General features: G+C 35.0%; 3 protein-coding genes across 3 annotated transcripts; 2 read left to right on the top strand and 1 right to left on the bottom strand.

Annotated features, from left to right (window-relative positions):
- Window positions 1-1491: 1491 nt before the first annotated feature.
- LOC123706254 (multiple epidermal growth factor-like domains protein 8) lies at window positions 1492-17354 on the top strand. Its single transcript, XM_045655437.1, has 22 exons — window positions 1492-1968; window positions 2037-2228; window positions 2301-2527; window positions 3537-3728; window positions 4871-4970; window positions 5851-6293; window positions 6365-6529; window positions 6696-6832; window positions 6903-7136; window positions 7836-7972; window positions 8063-8285; window positions 8371-8909; window positions 9015-11736; window positions 11813-12247; window positions 12330-12494; window positions 12579-13183; window positions 13427-13675; window positions 13888-14180; window positions 14335-14582; window positions 14705-15360; window positions 15690-15829; window positions 16196-17354. Exons 1-22 carry the CDS (start codon window positions 1798-1800, stop codon window positions 16302-16304), a joined length of 8382 nt encoding a protein of 2793 aa, XP_045511393.1. The 5' UTR covers window positions 1492-1797; the 3' UTR covers window positions 16305-17354.
- Window positions 17355-18849: 1495 nt separating this feature from the next.
- Window positions 18850-19933, bottom strand: LOC123706258 (enhancer of yellow 2 transcription factor-like). The gene is made up of 2 exons (XM_045655440.1): window positions 19688-19933; window positions 18850-19124 (listed from the first exon to the last, which is right to left on the bottom strand). Exons 1-2 carry the CDS (start codon window positions 19744-19746, stop codon window positions 18902-18904), a joined length of 282 nt encoding a protein of 93 aa, XP_045511396.1. The 5' UTR covers window positions 19747-19933; the 3' UTR covers window positions 18850-18901.
- A 565-nt stretch (window positions 19934-20498) lies between these two features.
- Window positions 20499-23712, top strand: LOC123706257 (peptidyl-prolyl cis-trans isomerase, rhodopsin-specific isozyme-like). Its single transcript, XM_045655439.1, has 6 exons — window positions 20499-20653; window positions 20769-20973; window positions 21273-21392; window positions 21489-21571; window positions 22980-23119; window positions 23476-23712. The coding sequence occupies exons 1-6, from the start codon at window positions 20582-20584 to the stop codon at window positions 23570-23572; spliced, it is 717 nt and encodes a 238-aa protein (XP_045511395.1). The 5' UTR covers window positions 20499-20581; the 3' UTR covers window positions 23573-23712.
- Window positions 23713-23753: the final 41 nt, after the last annotated feature.

Raw genomic sequence — 23753 nt, 5'->3', positions numbered from 1 at the left:
AATGTACGTTAGAAATTAGGTAGGTACTTTCAAAATAAATTGAAAAATGAATATTACCTACTTAGGGGAAACTTGCCTAATTCGTACCACTTAAGGAGAACCTCAAAAATTTTGGAAATGAACAATGATACACAGTTATTTATATTAAGTAATTATAATTTCACTAATGTTCTATTAGTATTTCAACAAAAAATAACATATATCTTATAAACTTCTGAGAAATAAACAATTTTCAAAAACTTAAAAAAAGTACGATTTAAGACCATTCATCTTAAATCGTACTAGTATATTCTTAAATCGTACTTTGAGATCCTATCATTGGTTTACAGTCTTAAAAATCACAATCTTAATAATCTTCTCCTCTTTTTCTTAATTTTAATGTACCTAGATTAATTCTTATTAATACAGCGGATGGTCTTTGCCAAATCCTGACAGTCATCGCAGTAATAACATTTTGTTTTTTTAGTTGTCCCTGCACATAGCTCATGTAGGTAATTGTGAAGTATGGGTAGGTACCCATACTTCACAATTACCGCATTTAATCATGTTTTCTTTAACGTCTTCTTGACATATTTTGCAATACCAACTGTCATTTTCATCTTGTTCTTGTTTCTTTTTCTTGTTTCCTTTTTGAGGTGTTTTCGTTCGTTCGTACAGGTACGTTTTAAGAAGTTGCTGCGAGTACGAAATAGGCACAAGTATCAAAAGAATTTCAAATTTGCCGCAAAAAAAACTGTCAACGAACAAGCCGGCTTTACTATGTGAAATATATTCACAAATATACGCATAAATATAAAATAAACAGTTAAACAACTTATGAACGGTATACTTGGAAGACAGTTCTTGTGAAGTGTGCGAAAAAATTACTCAAAAAGTAAGAAAAAACTTACTTGATAAATATTTTAGTCGGGAGCAACGTAACAGGTATTTATTTGTCACATGGCAATATGGCCGACTATTATTGACATTTTATGCCACCAGAGGCGCTGGTAACTATTACCCAAGCCGAGATATAGACGAGGTACGATTTAAGCGCAGGTACGAATTATGCAAGTTTACCCTAATAGGTACCATATACACAAATGTTTGGAAGTTATATATTTGTACAATTAACTAATAACAGCCCATTAACAAAATAACTACCCAGGTATTTCCATAATTTAACTAACTTTTGTGTAATAATTTTTAATTTTTTATCTAGTTATGACTATTTTTATTTTCCGCGTGTTTCCCGCCCAATATTACGAATGCGTTCACAGATCAGAAATTGCCTTTCATAACAAATATAGCAAAGAAATTATTTTAAGATGTGCTATTAGACGTATAAATAACAATTTTATTTTAATTTTATTTCAAAATACATTTATAAAATTTATATGACACAAATTGTTTAACCAGGTTTAACCATTTGTAAAATCGATATTCTCGATTAAAGGGCAGCACCAATCAGTCAACTTTTATGTCATAAATGTAAAAAAAGTTTCAAACTGTCACTATAATGTCAAAATACTGTGATGGCTTGATTGTTTGTTTTTAAGAAATTTTTTATTAGAAAGTGATATGAAAGTGTAGAAAATAAGTATAAAATAATTTCTTATTAACCGCAATATATTAATATAATAAATGTATTCCTTTTTGGTATTATTGTGGAATTATACCATATTAAAGTAGTTAGCCTTGAAGTAGATGTCATCTAAATGAGCCTTGTTTATTTTACATTTTAGTGTTATTAGTCGTAATTTCACGATTATATGGCTCTGATGTTTGACTTATGGTTTGCAAAAATATTAAAGAGGCATGTTTTACCCACGAATTCGGAAGAAAGGTGCAAGTTTAGTAGTTCTCAGTTGGACTTGCTTGGCAGTGTTGTGTGCCGCGTCCACAGCTCCTTGCGACAAAACCCGTAGAGTTTTCACAGATCCCAGTGGTATTATTACTGATGGACCCAGCAATTCAAACTATACGCAAGTAAGTGTACAGTTTTCGATGAAAAGTTCCAATCTAAGAACACTTTCCTAATGATATTTTTTGTACAGGACTCACATTGCGAATGGCTCATTAAGGCATCTAACAAATCTCAATATATTACGCTGAGCTTTATCCGCATGGGAACAGAATGTTCCTACGATTATGTATTTGTATATGATGGGGATTCTTTTGATGCTCCATTGCTGGGAAGTTTTAGTGGAAAAACGGAACCGCAGAATGTTACAGCTTCAAGTGGTTATGTGAGTATTTATGAGAGATGTATCACAAATACGTCAAAGTCTTCAAACTGAAACAAATCACAACCTTTTCAGATGTTAATACTCTTGTATAGTGATACAAATTATGTTTTGGATGGTTTTCGAGCCACATATGCCATACATAACTGTCCAAATAATTGTACGGGTAGAGGCCTGTGTTTGTCGAACAAATGTTTTTGTGTTGGAACATGGGGCGGTCCAGACTGCAGTGTTGAATTGTGTCCTAATGGCTGCTCAGGAAATGGACAATGTAAAGGAGACAGATGTTTATGCAAAAGAGGGTAAGTTGAAATAATTTAGTGTTGTTGTGTGTGTTATATTATATTATGTTCTTTTTTTCATAAATAACTGTCCTATTAGATGTAGGTTTAAACATCATCATTATTTATTTATTTATTTATTTATTTAAGGTTTACCAGAAATTGTTACACAGATTGACAAATATACATAAAATTAAACTTAAAGCTAAGTGTACAATTTTAGATAGGTAAACACCACATTCACGAATAAAATTTAGACTTTGAAAGTTAAAACAACTTTATACAGAAAAAAAAACTACTTATACATTTGGATACAATACAAAAAATATCTAATATGTTTTACCAAAAAAAAAGGTAACTAATATGTTTTACAAAAAAAAAATCTAATATGTTTTTTGATGAACTATAAACTTAAATTTACTTAGACTAAGGGAAAATATATCAATAGCTGGTACTTGCATCAGCTGGTACTTGGATTAAAACTTGAGTCAAAGACTTTTCTAAAAAATAAACAATAGTTTAAAAAATAACTCTTTAATTCTGAATGTTTGGGCTAAGTAATTTGCATACATACTCATCATCATAACCAAATAAATATCTTTTTATACTTGAATGAATTTAAAATATGGTCCTGTGAATTTTTATGCCTGTATTCATTATGCTACTTGTGCAGTCAATGTATACATGGATTCAAAATGTTGTATGTAAATATATCTATATATCTATTATAGTCATCATTATGATGTCAATTATGCATTCATTGTATAGTTACTCTTATCTAAATTGCAATTATGAAGCAGGTCATTTATATAAACTTTTTGTATTGTGTATAAGAATCTGATACCATTATATCCTCTAGATATAAAAATAAAATATAAATTATTTTTATAACCTGTTTGATCTGATTCACAGAAAATGCAAATTTAATTCAATATTTATTGAGAAGAACGAAGAAAAGTTTATACCAGTAGTTTAATCTTTTTTATTTCATTAAAAGACTGTTGATAAAGACTGGTTTTAAATATTTTAGATATTCTGGGGAATCCTGTTCACTCAAAAGCAATGACAAAGATGGCAATAGCTGGCACTGGCTCTCGCACACTGAAAGTGGTATGACCAAACGTGCGGCACACACTGCTGTGTATGTGAACCACACTGACTCTCTATATGTGTTTGGAGGATATGATCTGAATAGAGTATTAGCAGTTTTGGAAGTATACAAGTAAGTAGATATTTACGATCAATAATTATGATGTCTTAATATTGATATGATGAAGTATGATGATGTCTAGATGGTTGTATTGATTGATGCATTGTAAAATCAGTAGGAACAGATGACAACATAATCAGCCTATTTTGCCCCCCCTGCGGTCAGTCCTGGGATTAAGGTTGTAAGCTATCAAACTTATTTTGGGCTTTTAATGAATAAAATAGTTCCCTACAATGTTTTTCTTCACCAAGTAGAACAATAGTCCGATTCATTGTAAATATTTGGCTTGTTTGGCTTCTCTGGAACCTAGTCAAGCAAGTCATAGTTATTATGTATTGATGTAAAATAATATTTATTTGTGTTGTTGGAAAAAAGGAAAATAAAAATAGTTATGTAACAGTTGGTGTTGTCAATCTGTACAAGGTAATGTGCCATGCGATGTTCCGGTTTAATAGAAGTGTATATTATGACACATTTGGCTCATATCTAGTTATCTATGTTAAAGTATGGGTCTATTAAATCGGCTAGATGTAATAGAAACTCTATATTTAATATTCTATCAGGTTAGAAATAAGCAGAAAATAGTTTTAGCATTGGAATTTAAGGCCTTTCCTCGTCTTACTTAATTTCAATGTGGTTTGATCTCGATATTAGTATTCGTTTTATTATGAATACTTGCGATTAGTAAAAAAAAAAGACCAACCGTTGCAATCAGATCCGGGATCCCTTATTTTTTTAGCGTAATAGCACTAGTGATTGAAATCGTGGGGGCTACATATTGAAGCTTTAATAAATTTATTTCAAAAATTACGTCGATTTTCTTAGTAAATTAAAATTATTTCTTCTTCATTGTAAGTAATCGATTTAATGCCGATGAGTCACCCTTGACCCTGTAAGGAGCGAGGACAGCGCTGGTAAATCATAACTTTTTTTAATCGATTTCTGTGTAATAATAAACATTAAAGTAACAAGTAGAAAAAGTGTATTTTTCAATCATTTTTCTTCGACATATTCGTAACGCTACCTATTCATTAGTTACGGTGCAGTAGGTTAGTTTGCACATATAATTATTTTCCAATATAAAACTGTACTTGTTATTATTGTTACTACATAACTTTTTTCCTGCACAAGTCTCTAATTTAATGATGTTGCAGATTTTCTACTAGTCAATGGTATGATGAAAACGGAAAAGTTTTGCGTAGATATCCTACAAATGAAGAAATTGATAAGTCGTTATTAACTTTATTTACCAAGGTGAGTAAGGTCAGCTATTCTGATAGTGCAAGTGCATACGAATAATATAGTATTAATTATAATCTGGATTTAGAATATTTATCTTTTTTTTAATATCATAATTATTGCGCTGTCGGTTACACGCTGTCACGTCACTGAACCGATTTTGGTAGAATTTTATACAGGAATAGACCTTGGGAAAGGTCAATGGCAACTTTTGCTACTCAATAAAGGATCGAAGAATGTATCTCTTATACGCGATAATGTGAAGCGCAGGCAAGCAAAGCCGCAGGACAAAAGCTTAAAGCGGTTAATTTCAAACTATTATTTACAATGTGGCTTTTTTATTATTGAGTGTATGTTTTAACTGTACCCATATCACATCTAACATAATTTATATTGATGTTTGCTAGTCACTGGGTTCCTGATAATTCCATATGAATTAATGGTTTAATTAGAGGTTAAAGCATTTATATCAGACGAGTCGAGAATTTATTTCCGTACATACAGGTGGATGTCAACGTTAAAACTTGTTTACCTTTGTTATATCGATTTAACTTCAATGATAAAAATTAATTAAGAAAGGAATAATCTATTATAATAAGTTTTAACTTATGAAAGTAATTACTTAGGTAGTTATTATTCTTGAATTTTTTTGGTTCGAGTCCCGCGTCATAGTCGTTTTTTCTATACCTTATTTTTTTCAAATATTATATGCATTAAATGTTATAAAACAAAAAATAAGATTAGCATATTCTTTTTTAAAGTGTGGGTTTACAACTTAGACACAAAACCGTTTTTCAATACTATAGACCTAGTACGCAAAATATATTAGAAAAAAAGTAATATTAAAGCTAGTTTTGATATTATCACTAGTCATTTTGGTGTATAAATATTTCAGGGAAATATAGATGGCAGCTGGCAAATAGGAAATAGAAGTTCTTTGTTCAACTTACTTTTAACATCTTTTTCCCACCATGACAAGACGGCTTTACCAATCATGTACTCCCATTCACCCACGCCATATTCTGAAAGTTACCTGCAGTTTACGGATCGTCCAGAATTCGTGAGCCTTAAATCAAACAACTATACTAAGCCTGAACCACGATATGGGCACTCGGCATGTGCCTTTGGCAATGGTTTCATTTTATATGGAGGAAAGCTCTCTGATGGCAGCTTGTCTTCGGAATTATGGTATTATGATGTTATCGAAAATATATGGACATTGAGAGCTGTTAATTCCTCATTCACACCACCTGGTCTGACTCGACATACTTTAACTACAGTGAAGGATGAATTGTATCTGTTCGGCGGAAGTACTGTTGATGGCGAATTTTCCTCTAGGTAAAGAAGTTTTCCTATTATTTTTTACCGTACAGGTGTTATTGGCTTTTTTTGATGTGATTCTATTTCAGTTTATATAAAATAAAAATGGGAGAGCCGAGTACGGAGTCATGGGAAAGAGTTCAAGTACGCGGTGGGAAAGAATTGGACGTACGAGTTGTTGCACATACTGCTGTGTACCATGAACCTTCCAATTCTATTTTAGTTTATGGCGGAGTTGTCGCTAGTGTTGCTAGGTAAGGATAAGTACATTTATATAATTGTATAATTGTGACACATTATATACCTAATTGTACATTATATAATTGTAACACATTATATACCTAATTGTACATTATATAATTGTAACACATATCTAATATTGTATTTGTACCCTTTTTCTACATTTTCTACTTTTTGCAGGTTTTCTAAGCTCTCGGACAGAATGTTTACTTTCGATTTAGACCATAAACATTGGAGTGAAATTCACTACCCACGTGCTCATTTGCGGGACACATACGTGCCCCGTGAAAGGGCTTTCCATACAGCAACTATAATAGGTAATATCATAAAACCGTTTAGATATGTAGTGAGATTATAAAATAAATTCATTTTGTACTTTTTCTTTAGGGAATTATTTGGTCGTTTTTGGAGGATATTCGCATCGTCACAACAGAGAGGAAATTTGTTATGATGGACAGATGTATTTATACCATCTTGGATGCCATGCTTGGATTCCGCTAGACGTTTTGGGCAAAACTCGAAAGTATTATCCAAAGAAACAAGGCGTTTTCGCGCACGCAGCTGCATTGAAACCACCCGCTACATTACTCATAGTTGGTGGATACCACGGCAATGTCAACGGTCAGTTTAAATGAATACTAGATTTGATCAATATTATTGATTATAAAGCTTTAATTATAATATCGACAACATATAACGAAAATCTAACAAAAGTTATGTTCAAATAAACTAAAGTTTTAAGAGATATTAAAAATAAACGAGTTTAGTATCTACGATAAACAAAGTCTTGAGAATTATGCGAAATACTTCGTAATAAAAATGCTCTCAGTTCTACAAGTGTACATTGTTATTTATCTGATTTTATATTCCATAGAAGTTTCTATGCTTACTTGTATTGTGAGGTGCATAAATTTACATTATTACTGTTCCGAGTTTATTTCAATGACACTTTTAATTAGCTTCTTATGATCTAGGTAATACACGTTCTTGTATTAGCATATTAATATTTTAAAATGTATTTGTATAAATTAATTTGTTAAAGACTTCGGAATTATCACTTGTAAAATTTTACATAATTATAAAATTGTTTGAGTAGGTAATTCGATTTTTCTAACAAATAATTAATAGAAATAATTGCGGGAGTAAGTAAAAGATCGAGAAATTCGTCTTATCTTCTATAACTGTACGTGTAACATAGCGAAACATGTTATACGACCATTACACATTTTGTCGTAAAAGAAAAGCCTTTATAAAGTTATGAGCTGTTTTTCGTTTAAAATAAGCGTTTTGGTCTTTCTATTATTTATGTATGATTTGTAGGCGATCTCCTTGCTTATGTGGTACCCAGTTGGCACGCAGGCATTACTAACAAGGATCCAGAGTCGGCTTGTCCTCGACATAAAACTCAGCCTGAATGCCTTGCTGATCCAGAATGTGGTTGGTGCTCAGCTGATGATGTAAGTTAAAGGTTCAATTGATATGTCCATCAAGTTTTTATACATGTATCTCATCCATTAACCAATTAATTTATAATCTACATATTTCAGATTTGCTACGGAAGGACCATAGGTTCTAACTGTACAACAAACTTACAATCGATTCGTTGTGGTGGAATATGTCCAGCTCTTGGAGATTGTCAATCCTGTCTAATCCATGGGCCACCTTTGGATAAAAATAGTTCACGCTCTCCTCTCTTATCAGTCAGCACTAAATTAGGCTTATATCAATGCAGCTGGTGTGTACAAAATGCACGCTGTCATCATAAAGATGGTAAGTTTAAACTTAAAGTCACATCTGAACATTTTTGTACATGTTAACCGACTTTCGTTGCCTATAATCTAATCGCTTGTTATAGATAATTACGGTGTGTGCGGGGAAGATACTCCTTCCGAAAATCCAGGTTGGTGGGGAACAACGGGTACCGAAGTCACTACTCCAGATGAATGCAAAATTTTAGATAAACGACCAGGCTTAACCTTTCTTAGATATCAGCAACCGGCTGATTGGAATCATCCTGATGCCGTAACAGTAGTAAACGCAACCACAGTAGATTGGGGAGCCGGAGGCGGCAGTAATAACATTATAGCTGGAGCAAGCGAAACTCGACTTAAAGGATGGTTACATATACCTCAGTATTGGAATGGAACTGGTGAAACACTCCAAGTCTGCGCGGGCCATGCGAACTTGACGGTCACTCTTGGTGACAAACTCGATCTTGTTGCAAATATTACTGGATATCCATCTATATGTGCTCCCGTCGATTGGCCTATATTAAGTCCTGGTCGGCTTTCAGTTGACATGCATGCTAACGATTCACTTCATACAGGTCTTTATCCATCTCATTATCATGCCAAAATGGAATTACTTCACAATAAGTCGCAAGAAAGCGCTAAGGTAAATTATCGAGATAAGATAGATCGAGTTATTACTTTGTGAAATTTTAATGAAAATACTATACGTATAATATAATTTGAATTCTAATATTTTCCTTTCTTTCAGGTTTTCACATTTGAGTTTTTGGAACCATTCTCTGATGGGAAATGCTCAAACTACGATAACTGCTTGTTATGTCTATCTGACGCCGCGTGCGGTTGGTGTGAGTTGACGAATCGATGTGAACCTAGAAACGTAGATGAACAGGTCACTTGTACATCTGATAACGAATGGCGATACTTGACGTTGCAGCCAGCGGCATGTCCGAATTGCTCAAATTATATAAGTTGCGAGCGTTGCGTATCGGGGAATTACTGTGAATGGTGGGCAGACGAGGCGCGTTGTGCGCGGCGAGGAAGGGCCAGTGGAGCCATCGTGGACGCGTCCGAGTGTCCGGCGCCGTGCCGCATGCGTCTCGACTGCGAACACTGTCTCGATGAGAGAGGACGCTGCGTTTGGTGTGAAGCCACTCGACAGTGCTTCAGTTTCAGCGTATACACTAGCGAGTACCAGTTTGGCCTATGCCGCGAATGGCTCGATCGGGCATCATCTCCGACCGACGATGCTAATAAGAAGACTAGCCAGTGCAAATCTTGTCAAGCACATGTACAATGCGCAACATGTTTGAGGAGCATGGGATGTGGCTGGTGTCATTCTTATGAAAATCCTATAAATGGTGTTTGTACAGAAGGTGACTTTACTCGATCTCATATAGACTGTGCTTCACTGCTGAATGTTACTTCTACTGATGCAGGATGGGCCTATGCACAATGTCCGGACGTTGACGAATGTGGACTCGGGCTTCATGATTGCCATGAGCATGCGGTGTGTAACAATACGCACGGATCGTATACTTGTAAATGTAAACAGGGTTATATAGGGGATGGACGTAAGAGTTGTATGCGAACGTGTTACAACAACTGTATTCATGGATATTGTCTCGGAGCCCCGCAGTACAAATGCAAATGTGATTTAGGATGGACAGGTGCAGACTGTTCTATTAATTGTGGATGCCATAATCATTCCTTTTGTAAGACAGGAGTTGGGCGATGTGATGAATGCCAAGATTGGACCGAGGGTGAGTTTTGTGAATCATGTAAGCCCGGTAGTCATGGTAATGCAACGACGGGTCAGGGATGTCGCCGATGTGATTGCAATGATCACGGAGATGAGTCACGTGGTATCTGCGATGTTACAACTGGTGAGTGCATATGTAAAGATAATACCGAAGGACAAAATTGCGAACGATGTAAACCCAAGTTTTATGGAGATCCTAGACATGGAGGTAGGTGTTACTACCAATGTGAACCGAGGGGCATGCTCAAAGCTAACGAAACCGAGGGAATTGGATCGCATAAAACTGACCCGGACATTACAACTATAGGCCCAACGAAAGAGTGTTTGTGGATTATATCGGCGGAAGAAATAAGAGATGCAATTATTCAATTTACCGTAAATTCTTCTACATTAAATGTGCCATGTGATCAGAATGCTGTATACGTTTATGATGGTTTAGGTGGAGTACCTGATTTAAGTAATAATCAACAAAGCCAATTATTGGGAGTTTTTTGTAACGGAGCATCGTCTGGAGTAGTAGAAGCTCGTAGTGGAAACTTGACTGTTCATTACAAACAGAGTCAGCCCGATCAAGGATTCGAAGGTGTATATCAAGTGTTAGCATGTGAAGGTCACTGTACTTGGCCACGTGTATGCTATAAGAGGCACTGCATATGTCGAGAGGGTTTTGGCGGATTTGATTGTAATATAGAAATATGTCGAAATAACTGCAGTAGACATCTTAATGGCGGAGTGTGCGATATGAACTACGGGCGTTGCCTTTGTAATGAAGGTTATGGAGGTGACGATTGTTCATTAAAACTAGACAAAAGCCAGTTAGTATTTACAGAACTATTTGATTCAGATTTTCTATCGGATGGATTAGATCATCTTCGAAAAACTTTACCTCGTTTTGGCCATAGTTTAGTAGCTGATAGACGTGGGCTGTGGATGTTTGGAGGATATTCTTTGTCGCACGGACCTTTGAACGATATACGATTTTATGATACCAAAAACAACACTTGGATGCAAGTAACTGTCGAAGCTACACCAGATGCAAAAATGCCAGAAGGGAGATACTTTCATGCTGCTGAAATTTACCATTCGAAACAAAATATATACATATATGGTGGATTGAGTTTACAAGAAAAAACAGGCCAAAATAAAACCTTACGTGACTTTTGGCAATTTAGTTTAAAAGATCAAAGATGGAGTAACATAAAAAATAAAGAAGAGCAGCCACCGCCGCTTGCCGGACATACATTAACATTACAAAAATACCAGGATTACGAAAGTTTAGTACTTGTGGGTGGGTTTTCGTTGGAGGAAGGTTTCATGTCTGACATGTGGGAATTTGATTTGGATAATAAAAAATGGATTAAAATAAACTGTGCGGGTTCTAAGCCGGAAGGTATAATCGGACACAGTACTGTCTATCATGCACCTTCCCAAAGTCTCTATATATTTGGAGGAATTTTGTATAGTTACAATGGCACAATGATTTCTAACAAACTGTTTTCATTCCATTATCCTACTAAAAAGTGGAGCGAATTACCAACATTTCCAGGCCTTAACGTATTTGAAAACTTACCTCGACCTACTTTTTTACATTCCGCTGTTACGACCAATGACTACATGATTGTATTTGGAGGACGAACTATACCGGATAAACGATCTAATTCACTTATTGCATATGTCTATAGTTGTAACCAATGGGTTAAACTTTCGAAAGGTTTGTATATTAATTACTTTATGTCATTTTTCGTTAAATCATTTGACTCGTTTGTTAAAATATCTTATTATTTCAGGTCCATCAGTATTAGATCATCCACCTCCACGCACTATAGCTCATGCGATGGCAATCGATTTGGAATCTGAAAATGATTGGAACGTTTACATAGTTGGTGGTTGGACGGGCAGCGCAAATTGCCAAGTTACAAGAATAACATTACCTGAAGACTTGTGTTCGTTATGGAGCTCGAGCAAAATAGAGTGTCGAAGCCATATGGGATGCAGTTTTTGTAGTACTGGAGAGTATACAAAATGTTATTCCGTGGATAAGCCGGGATGTGAAGGCAGCGATAGAGTGTCGACTAATGCTGGCGCAGCGTGTGATTACGATTTAGTAGCAAGAAGACCATGTGAAAACTTTACGACTTGCACATCTTGTCTTGCTGCTTGGCCAATGTATCCTGAGGAAAAACCTGCTTGCAGATGGTGTGAAACTTGCGCTGCGGGAGTTGGTATGTAGTATGACAAAAAAAAATATTTTTACCTATTTAAATTACTTTTTGGTTGTATTTTTTTTAATGTTCAAATTTTCAGGGGAATGTGTACCTACCGATGAATCATGTACAAGTATGAAATGCAACGCTGGAACAACGTACATAAGCGACGTTGATCAATGTCCTGAATTAAGATGTGTGGCTTCAGATTGCGAAAAATGTGTTTCCAGTCAATGTTCTTGGACGAGGCTAGCTAATAGAGATGGTATGGCTAGTTCTTTTTTTTCCGATGTTGATAACTATTAAATGTGTAGAAATAATCAATTTATGTCTTATGTTATATTTTAAGGTCAATTAACGCGTATAACGTCAGATTCTACAGAACTTTATAACTGGACTTGCATACTAACGGAGGAACAAGGTCGCACAAGTATTCGCTCCTTATCAACAAAATTAGGGCATTCATATTTTGGTTCTAATAGAGATGAGTGTCCTAGCCGATGTCATCTTTATGAAGATTGCCAATCATGTTTGAGTTCCGATGGTGCTGAGGGAGGATTTTCTGAATGTCACTGGGCTAGCTATCTTGGCACGTGTATCTCACCGGCCTATCAACCCTTGTATTGCGCGGGAGGCGTTTGCGGATTAGTTTTAACGAAGGCTGATAAAAATAAATGTCCAGCGCCGTGTGGAACTTTCGATCAATGTTCAGAATGTTTACATCACTCTCACTGTGGTTGGTGTGCTGTCGAGGGTGAGAACGGTGAAGGAGTTTGTACTGAAGGGTCTATAGATTCACCCTTAGACTATTCAACGCGCACTACATGTGCTGCAGTCTATTCGAATGTCCGCGAAACGAATGGTACAAATGAAACATTCTCATGGCATTACACTCGATGTCCACCAGAAAATGAGTGTGAGAATAATCATCATCAATGTAAAGCAGATTCAGAGGTGAGAATATCAATTTATTTAGAGCTATAACTTTAATGAATGAAATAACAGGTTCTATTTGGAATTGACAGTTTGAAAGATTAAATTTCAGACCTGCCACATCTTCACAAACCTTCTTGTGGTGATCGCTCGATACTGGCTGAACCACCAGTTCGTTTGCCCGCTTTTTTATAAAAAAATATATAATCCCTGACGATATTTATTAACCGTTTTATATATTCTCATGAATGAATGTATTCCCAGGTGTGTCGTGACTTACCAACCGGTTACGAGTGTCTTTGCGGCGAGGGCCACAAGCGCGTAGGCGGCGTGTGTGCGGCGGTGTGCTCGCAGGGCTGTGTGCGCGGGGCCTGCGTGCAGCCCAACGTGTGTCGGTGTGACTTCGGCTATGTGGGCGCCAACTGCACCATACAGTGCCAGTGCAATGGACACTCGCATTGTGAGGGACCGGATAAGCTGGATAAGTGTATCGAGTGTCATAATAATACGATTGTAAGTGTGTTTTGTTTATGTGCATTTTCTTATTGCAAGGCTTATTCACTTTTTTATACCGGCTTTAATTTACAGCATATTTACTAACCGTAAAGGCAGTATATTATGGAACTTATGCATTTAAATTAGAATTTATAATTACCTGAAAAAAATCCAAAAATAACATTTTTACTATTATTTCAAGACTACTTATAAATGTTTTAAAATTTTAGGGTAGTCAATGTGAGAAATGTAAACCAAATTTCGTCGGCGATCCAACTGACAACGGACAGTGTATCCCATGTTCTGTGTATTGTCACGGGCACACGTCCACGTGCACGAACGATGACGTATCGCTGACGTCACGTGACGTGAGCGGGTCGGATCTAGAGGACTACTATAGAGATGGGGCGTCTTCAAAGGCCCGCTGCGTGAGATGCGCAAACAATACTGATGGGCCTCGGTGTGAACGGTGCATAGAAGGATACTTTAGAGGTTCAGAAGATTTTAGAGATGATTGTCGACCGTAAGTACACTCATTTGTACAAATTTGTATGTTGTCGAATTGCAATAAAACTATAATTTTTTAACAAAATACACAATTTGTTCATAAGTTCAACGACACGTGACTTATAGTATGTTTTTCGAATCACGTTCATACTTATTAATAATTGTTACAGATGTGAATGTCACGGCCACGGCGATACGTGCGACCCGGTAACAGGAGAGAAATGTAATTGTGGCAACAACACAGAGAGTGATGTCTCGTGCCAAACCACTTCCTCTAGCAAGAACTCTGCTCAGGAATGCTGGCGTTATCAATGTGTCAAGTGCAAGGATCTTTATATGGGCGACCCCAGGAATGGCCACCAGTGTTATAAGACAATCAATATTGAGAACAAGATCTGCTTTGATGGCAAGTCAATCGGTTAGTTGAAATGAAATGTTTTTTGCTTATGCGAGTTAATATCAAAAGAAAAGACACGTCTTATATTATAAAGTATATTTAAGTTATTTATTAGTTTCATATGAAAATAATTTTCTTTTCAGATGAATGCAAAATCAAACCGCGCCCCCTATACCCGGGACAAACAGTGTTTGTTGCAGTTAATCCCCGATACATGAACGTAGATATACGTGTAATTGTGGATGTAACGCAAGGGGCCGTTGATTTGTACATGAGTCCCAATGATAGCTCCTTTGTAGTATCTGTTAACTCTTCAACTGGTGCACACGCCGTTGAGTTGGACTCCAGTTACTATAAACACGATCTATTCCGCAAGATGCCGTCTTTCGATGATCACGTTCCCAAAAAGTCTAAAGTATCGTGGTATTACGATAAGATAGAGTATGCCCTCGCAGATTACACTGCTAAAGATTTAGCGACGTACGTGACAGTAGACAAGAGAAATGTACTATTGCGTGTCAGGAATCTCCGCAATCGCCTCGTACTGACTTTGCCGCAGAACATCCACGACTTGACCCACACTAAATTCTATATCATAGTCCGAGCGAGAAACACCGAAGAGGGCGCAGCGAGCTTTGGAATTGTATTCTTTAGACAAGATCAATTGCACATTGATTTGTTCGTGTTCTTCTCAGTTTTCTTCTCGTGTTTCTTTTTGTTTCTGGCGGCCTGCGTAGTGGCGTGGAAAGCGAAACAAGCAGCAGACGTTCGGAGAGCGAGAAGGCGGCACGTAGTGGAGGTTTGTACTTATTATTATTCAGATCTTGAAAAATTGTATACATACCTTCAATACTTGTATTTTAATTGTTTTGTTATTAAATTATTTGTTTAAAAATACAATGTACAAAAAAAAATTTATTATATCAATTAATAAAAAAAATAAGTGTTGCCTTTTTTATTACGTAAATTCATCCCGTATAATAACAAAAAACTACGTTATTTACTATTTTTGAAAGATTTTCCATTTATGTATTTATTAGATTAGAAGAAACATAATATATCCTGCAAAAATGAAATAAAATACCTAGTGGGTAGTTAAGCAGTGAATTATTTATTTCTCGTAACCAGATGCTGCACATGGCCAAGCGTCCGTTCGCGGGCGTGGTGGTGCTGGTGGCGGGCGGCGGGCGGCGCCGCGCCGACGTGCAGCCCGTCGCCATCGAGCCCACCGCCGACGGACGCGCTGCCGTCACCTCCGTGCTCGTCAGGTATGTAGTGTTACTCATATTTACGATAAATGGAGATTGTGAGATACGATAATAAAAAAAATACATTAAAAAAAATGTTTGTTGGGAACCGATTAGTCAACAATAAATTGGTAGGCGAATGAATCTTCCTATATGCAGCAATATTTTAGGGTGTTATGTATCTATTTAATGATAAAAGTTTCATTATTTCTTTTTTTTAACCGATTCCAATAAGGACACGTTTTACGCTCCACTATTCATATCTACTTTGGTTTGCGAGTACAATTATTTTAATAACGCCAACCATGCACGGCATCCTGGGTATTTTTCTCAATATTGACACATATCAAATATGAAAACTTTTAAAATCATACACAAATCCCCTAGATTGCCAGGCGGGTCCCGCGCGCCAGTACGCATGGCGCTCGCGTCGGCGCTGGTGCTGGTGACGCGCGCGCCCGCACTGCGCCCGCGCCCGCGACGCCCGCTCTCCTAACAACACCAAACGCCATACACACATTGTTACCAAAACGATCGCCATATCTTATCATAAAGCACACCAACAAATTATTGCAGCTACATTTTAAATTTTTTGATTCAGTGTATTATTTATAGAAAAAAATGTTATATTTAGTAAAACGTGTGCTATAAATTCGAAACAGCATTCGTTAAATGCAGCTACGCTAAACGACTTTATAATAATTATTTACGTCGTATTTTTTGTATATTTGGAACAAATGAAAAATTTTATTGATTTTTATTAGCGAATTATTTGAGATCTTTTATATATTATGTATATGACTGGAATTAGAGCTGCTCATTATATATTATGGTAATATTTAAGTGTAGCGTAATTGTAGTAGCGGTATTGTTTAAATCGTGTTGATGTAATCTGTTTTACAAAATATATTATTATTATTATTATTGACGATGGCGTCGATAGTGGAAATATAAAATTGGAACGTCGAATTAATTGAAGAAAAACAATATTATAGTAAAGTACCATAACAGATCCAATACACAGAGCCAAAGGAATCAAACTGAGCGTGAGTTTACGCGGGTTGTGAATAGCCAATAGTAGCGAATACTGTTGTGTTGTTTATTTCGAAATTTTATTATGCCATGTTGGATAACATAAATATTATGTTATGGCTTGTTATTGCTACACATATATATTAGTCTTAATCTGCATGCCTTATGTATACTTCAAATTTTCATTGTAGGTATAATTTAGCGATATTTTTTATTTATTTTTAAGTTTGAGAATCTCTTATACTTTTTATGATTGCCCACTGCAGCTTTGCAGTTTGCACAATTTATTGTAGCTAGAATAATCTTATGTTTAGATTCAAATTCGTGGTTGCTACAAATTTTACATTGGTTTATTAAAATCACAACACATTTTTTTAAATATCAGAGTTTAGTTCGTCTATATATAAGAATCCCGAGTCTTCTGAATATTATGTCAATAGGTAGATAATAGTAAGAGAAAGACAAAAAACTATTCATTGATTGCACAATTCAATAAAAATAATAAACATATGAGTTAAGATTTTTTTTTTTTTTTTTTTTTTGTGTGGTGTTTCTCAATGTTAGCCAGAAGGGCTTCTACATTTTAACGCGGACGCGGGGGTGAACTGAAGGTTCACCCTGGTAGCGACATGCACAAGGGCGTCCCCCCTTGACGGGGACCACGAACCTCGGCTTGAGCTGTCGCTTGAGTGGAGGAGGCCAGAAGGGCCCTAATCGGACGGGATGAGTTAAGAATGAGAGTGTGCTTAATATGAATGCTTGAATGCATATAAAATACAAATTTATTTCATATAGTAGTGAAACTTAAAAGAAATTCAGATTAAACATGGTTAATTTTTATCTATACAAAAAATTAATGGTATACTATTTTAATTGAATCGTGAATAGCAGCTTAACATAAACATTTACCATGTATTTGCTCATAAGTAATTGGCAGTATTGTGTAAATGAATTAATAATGTAGTATATTTTAAGTAGATTAATAATAATCAAATTTGTAAGTGGAAATAACTACTAGATGTTATGTAAGAGAGTACTGATATTATATGTATTAAGTTGTTTGTGATCAGAAATATATGAATACCTAAGAAAGGTATTGTTCTATCGAGTCCATGAAACATTCCAATTGTATATCTTTGTATATAATAAAAATTTACATTAAATGTATAATTATCCAAATGTATTAACATTGGCAGGCAATTGAAGCTTTAAGTATATTAAACTAAGAAATCTATTTGCTCATTATTTTATTTTTAAATTGAAATTCAGTTTCATACTGCATTTATTTATACTACAATTTAAACTCTTTTTATTTTTTTTCTCCTTTTTTATTGACTGCAATTATGTTTTCTGATTTATATAAAAATATACCTACCTATACATTTTTATTTGCATAATAGGGTTGGGATTTTAAAAATAATTATATCATAAAAGCGGGTGAATCTTAGGTGTAATTTTATTTGTACAGCATATAGTTTTCATAAAGGAAAAGTTACACAAGTACAATAATAACATAATCCGTAGTTCAACCGTCTTTGTGAAAACCTATATTTTATTTTTCTTTGTATAGCTATGCATGTATTATAATAATTTATTAGATCTGAAACTGCTTGTCTGTTAATGTCAAATATAATATAATTAATATGAGTGTTGTTGTGTCAAAAATAAAAATCTACTCAAATATAATACTTGCTCAAAAATCTTTTGCAATATTATGTGTTTTCGTAGTTTTCATTTGTGGTGTCGAAATTAATTGGCTGTTTTCAGTTATTAATCTAGAATATAATTGAAGCATTACAAAGGTGTAAAAGACATTTTCCATAGTTCATTGCACATTCTTGCAATTAAGACACAATGATGTACTAACATTTACTACAATGTGCATTTGTTTTGTTCCGTAAAGCCATGACAGTGAATACAGTCATGATGTTCAGGTTAATGATCTATTAGCAGTATTATCTAAGCAATATGTATTTTTTGGTTAAAATGTTTATAAATAAAATATACTGTTGGTTGGTATATAAGTGGTTTTATTGATTAAACAAATTACAAGCTCATAAATTATTGATCCTTTTGTGTAAGTAAATGTGTTTTAATTTTCTGCAGCAGTTCCTTTTTCACAGTATCTGGAACTAAAGCCCTTGCCCTTGGTGTAACTCTTGAGACGAGCATATCAAAAGTGATGTTGTTGCTTTCGTTTTCCTTCACAGCATCGCGGCATAACATTCTTACTTGATCTCGCCATCCACATTCTATCAATCGTTTTCTCAGTAATTCCTTAAACCTAAAAAAATAAATAGACAAGCCTTTCACTAACCAGAGATTGAATTTAAATCTATGAAGAAAAATTAGCTCAATTTATAACTCAGTACAAATACTTTTATTAGTTCGATTTCTTTGTGCTATAGGCAGCAGATTATATTAAAACATTATAAGCATTATATTAGTTTCCATTCATCCATGAAATTTGACATAAAATGAAAAACCCTACTAATATTATAAACACAAAAGATTGTAAGAATGTGTGGCATTCTTTGATGCAAAAACAGCTGATTGGATTTGGTACTGATATACATAATTTTTTATACAGTTATATGGGAGCGTAATCCAGGAATAAAACTTTTAAATGCGATTCTTTTTAAAATAGCTTCGCCATCTCAAAGAAATTGATACAGTCGCCAGGCGGTACATACCTATTTATTAATACCGTTAGTGTTATGCGCTGATTGCAATATCATTAGACATTACAATATTTCAGTTACTACTTTCTACATAACTAGTTTGAGATATTTAACCGTAGACCGTTAAATCATAACAGAGAACAAAATAAAAGTTTATATTACATACCTTTCGCGATCACCGCTAAGAATTAATCTTTGATGTGCAATTGTATTGTTAACAGTCATTTCTAATAATTTTTTAGAAAACAGATAATTTAATTCAGGTGTAAATTTTCAAATTCTTGCCTCTTTGTCGGTATTTCAATTATTTTTCTACGGATTTATTGATTCCTGTGTTTTGTTTATTTGCGGACTTTGCGAATCAATTTTTCGATTTTTCGTAAAACATTTGACATAGAACCGTACCTACCATGTTGACATCGAGGTTGACATTGACATTTGACAGCTCGGAATGATTGTTTGGATGCAAGGTTTTTTGATGCAAAAGATTTTATAATATTCAACATTAAAATTAATGATCTTCCAAGACATGCAATTTATTATGTTAAACATTAATAATTGTTTATTATACACTTCAAATAACACGAAAAGCCATCAAAATAGTCGTTGACATTGTGGGAGTAGTGGTAAAGCATGCTTGACCTGTGTACTAATAAAGTAGGTAATAAACTAACTTGAGCACTAATTGGGCCAGTTCGCACCGGGAAAGGTAGTACACCCCCACAAAAGGTCTACATCTAATATCCATTCCATCTATGCCTTTATTCCATTCGTTTATCCTTTTACCTTTAATTAAGGGTATATAAAGAGGTTTTACTTCTATAAAATATTGGTAAAGGGAGAGATAATTTTTAACGGCCGACAGTAAGGCCGACAGTAGGGTTTGATTATTGTAAATAAAACTAAGAAAATAATAATAAAATTAATGCTATGATGAAACATAAACCAGAAATTACATTTTCTTGAATATTTGTAACACTTGTTGGGATTCACTGTTACTAAGTAATTAAATTAAGATATACTCAACAGCAGTTGTTTTACAACGCAGTGTAGAGGGTGGATGTGTTTAAAAATGAATCTCCACTTTGTGTTCTTCCAAGTTGTATTTGCACAGTTGATAACGGACATAAATGTAGGTACCATAATAATATCTTCGCGGATATTAGTATTTGAGTTAAACCACTTTTATCGTATATACCTACATATTTTATGCTGATATTTTTAAATGATTAAAACTGTTTATTCAGGCTAGACAATTCAGAGTTACCGATCAAGTATTCTTTGATGTACAAAGTGAAGAGAAGCCAATAGGTAGATTAGTTATTGGTTTGTTTGGGGACTTGGCACCAAAAGCGGTGAAAAACTTTAAAGTACTTGCTACAAAAGGCATTAACGGAAAATCATACAAGGGCACGAGTTTTAATCGCATTATTAAACGTTTTATGATTCAAGGTAAGTATCTAAACCTTAGCTTAGATTGCTATGGGACCGTAGAAATTTCTTGCATTGAAGCTATTCACAAGGGCACTTCGAAATTTGAATTACTGTATCTACTGTTTTTAATTCAATCTTTTAAATTGCATGTAATTATTTAAAATTACGGAACAATAAATTTAAAATACGGAGAAAAAAATAATAATTTCATGTAACCGACATAGTTAACAAACAACTTACCTACTCCCAAATTTTTAACTTGGTTACACCTCATCGATAGATAGAAATGGTAATTTTTTCTAAATGTTTTTTTTCAGGAGGTGATGTTGTTTCCGATGATGGAAACGGATCAATTAGCATTTATGGTGAAGTTTTTGATGATGAGAATTTGGATACCCAGCATAAAATAGCTGGATTTGTTTCCATGGCTAATAAAGGTGAGTTTGTATTTGCGTAATATCATGTAAATAATGCAACGTAAATTAAGATTTTTGATATTTTATTTATTGCCAGTTATAATATTATCATTATAGGTAAAAATACGAATGGATGCCAGTTCATCATAACAACTAAAGGCACACCATGGCTGGATGGTTTGCATACAGTTATTGGAAAAGTAGGTGTAATACCATCTAATTAGTTAATTATTTTATAAATAAAAAATGACTAAATTATTCGTTACATTATATATCAACTAATAAGTAAGATACTTTTCAAATGTGGTATCCACATAGTTATTACTAGCTGTTCCCCGCAGTTTCACCCGCATTGCTCCGCTACTCTTATCATCTTAGCATGATGATAATATACATATAGTCTATAGCCGTCCTCGATAAATGGGCTATCTAACACCGAAATAATTTTTCAAATCGGACCAGTAGTTCCTGAGAATTAGCGCGTTCAAACAGACAAACTCTTCAGCTTTATAATATTAAGTAGTTACCTTATTCAAAAGAAAATTCGTAGGTGTGTTTACTGTTTACCACTTTGCTAAAATGAAAATGTCATTTAAATACATACCTAGTAAAATAAATTGTAGAGAGTCTTCTATTTTATTCGTTACATTTGAATGTATCAGGCTGGTTGCAGAGCTTGACCGACCATCAGTGCGTACGTCAGTCGCGCTTGTCATATGTATGGAAATTCATAAAGCCTGTCCCAGACAGACGCGGCCTGCGGTGGCGATCTGCTGTTGCCTTCTTGCTTGACCGTGATAACAATATACTGCCGCGGCCGCGGTGGCGGTCATTCTAACCTACAGCGGCACATTAGCTCTCGAGTCTCACCTGCAAGTGGACGTTAGTAATGGCCAATCGTACGAAGTTTTATTGCTTTTATTGCCCATATTTTGTTTTTAATTCTGTTGTTTTTTTTAGTATTTATTTATTTATTTGGTCAACCAACATTTGTTTACAATGATTCTTTAATATAATTATTATATAACATATATTTCTTGCGATAAAGTAACAAATAATTAGAGGTTAACACAGCATGCGCCAATTATACAGAGCTATTTCTTAAGAGTACGTAAGAGTAGTAAGCTGTAAGTCTTTATGTGATGTATCATACAAAACTGGGTACTTTTGCACTGTTTGAATAAACAACTCAGTGTTTATAGGCATAATTTCACGCGGTACACGCGGCTTGTTGCAAAAATTTACAACTGATCGCGTAATGACCGCCTCATGTCCGCGCGCTCATTCACACAGAAGCGGTGGCGGAGAGGGCGGGGCTTGCGGCCGCGGTAAGCCGCGCTGTGACCGCGTCCAGGCCGCGTCTGTCTATGTCGTTCCTAGAACTTTCAAGTCATCCAACTGACCGCCACCGCCACCGCCACCGCAGGCCGCGTCTGTCTGGGACACGCTTAAAACCGTTCATAGCTAGACCACTACCACCACCTATACGCACGCGTAGTGTCATGCGTATTAGTGTTTCATACACATTGTTGATGCGTATCGTCAGGACCTACGGTACGCACTGATGGTCGGTCAAGCTCTGCAACCAGCCTTATATTATTTTTTAAGGTCGTTGATGGTCAAGATTTAGTGCATGTGATAGAGCACACGCCCACAGATATAGATGATCGTCCAACGATGCGTGTATATATAGCGGACTGTGGCCTACTGCCTACGCAACCGTTTTATATATCAGATGATCCATATGAGTAAGTATCGTATTAGTTATAATTTTATAGGTTGACTGTAGTGAAAGATTATTTACTATTGATGACTTTGATATGGTTCGGATGACGATAGAGGTATCAAATTGTTGAAGTTCACGTGCAATTATACTAATATTTCACCAAAGATAACATAATTTAAAATCATAATAGGTATCTATATTCGCTACTGTGTAACCTCGCTCCTAGGATTAAAAGAACGAAGTACGCTGACACGAATAAATGCATATAAATAGTATGTTAATGTATGCTATGTATTACATAGGTAGGTACTAATTGCACGAAAGCTTAAAATATATACCTAAAATGAGGATAATAACAATAATTGCTTCTTGTTTCAGCTTATGGGCTTGGATAAAGGCTACTGCTGTTCCGCTTACGATGTCCTTCTCTATACTTGGCTTCTTCCATTGGATAATATCAAAATTAGACTTTTAATTTAAATAAAATATAAAAGAGTTATTTTACAAGTTTTTCCTAAAACCTTCAAGTACCTAGTTATGGTTACAGGCAATATTCTGAAAGTAAAAATGTACACATTTTAAATATATTTCAATAAAACAATAGGTAGCTTGTGATGTTTTTATTTTCATTTCAATTCAGCTTATATCTAGAGTTA

The sequence above is a fragment of the Colias croceus genome, chromosome 3 (genome assembly GCF_905220415.1).
Source record: "Colias croceus chromosome 3, ilColCroc2.1".
Lineage (NCBI taxonomy): Eukaryota > Metazoa > Arthropoda > Insecta > Lepidoptera > Pieridae > Colias > Colias croceus.
Note: the sequence above shows the minus strand (reverse complement) of the source record. Positions and strands in the feature narration are given on the sequence as shown.

Coding starts and splice junctions, on each gene's coding strand:
- LOC123706254 (XM_045655437.1), top strand. CDS start 1,798: ATGTTTTACCCACGAATTCGGAAGAAAGGTGCAAGTTTAGTAGTTCTC. Junction 7,973..8,062: donor GTTGGTGCTCAGCTGATGAT/GTAAGTTAAAGG, acceptor TACATATTTCAG/ATTTGCTACGGAAGGACCAT. Junction 14,181..14,334: donor TTTAGAGATGATTGTCGACC/GTAAGTACACTC, acceptor TAATTGTTACAG/ATGTGAATGTCACGGCCACG.
- LOC123706258 (XM_045655440.1), bottom strand. CDS start 19,746: ATGACTGTTAACAATACAATTGCACATCAAAGATTAATTCTTAGCGGT. Junction 19,125..19,687: donor CTTAGCGGTGATCGCGAAAG/GTATGTAATATA, acceptor TTATTTTTTTAG/GTTTAAGGAATTACTGAGAA.
- LOC123706257 (XM_045655439.1), top strand. CDS start 20,582: ATGTGTTTAAAAATGAATCTCCACTTTGTGTTCTTCCAAGTTGTATTT. Junction 20,974..21,272: donor TAAACGTTTTATGATTCAAG/GTAAGTATCTAA, acceptor GTTTTTTTTCAG/GAGGTGATGTTGTTTCCGAT. Junction 21,393..21,488: donor TGTTTCCATGGCTAATAAAG/GTGAGTTTGTAT, acceptor TTATCATTATAG/GTAAAAATACGAATGGATGC.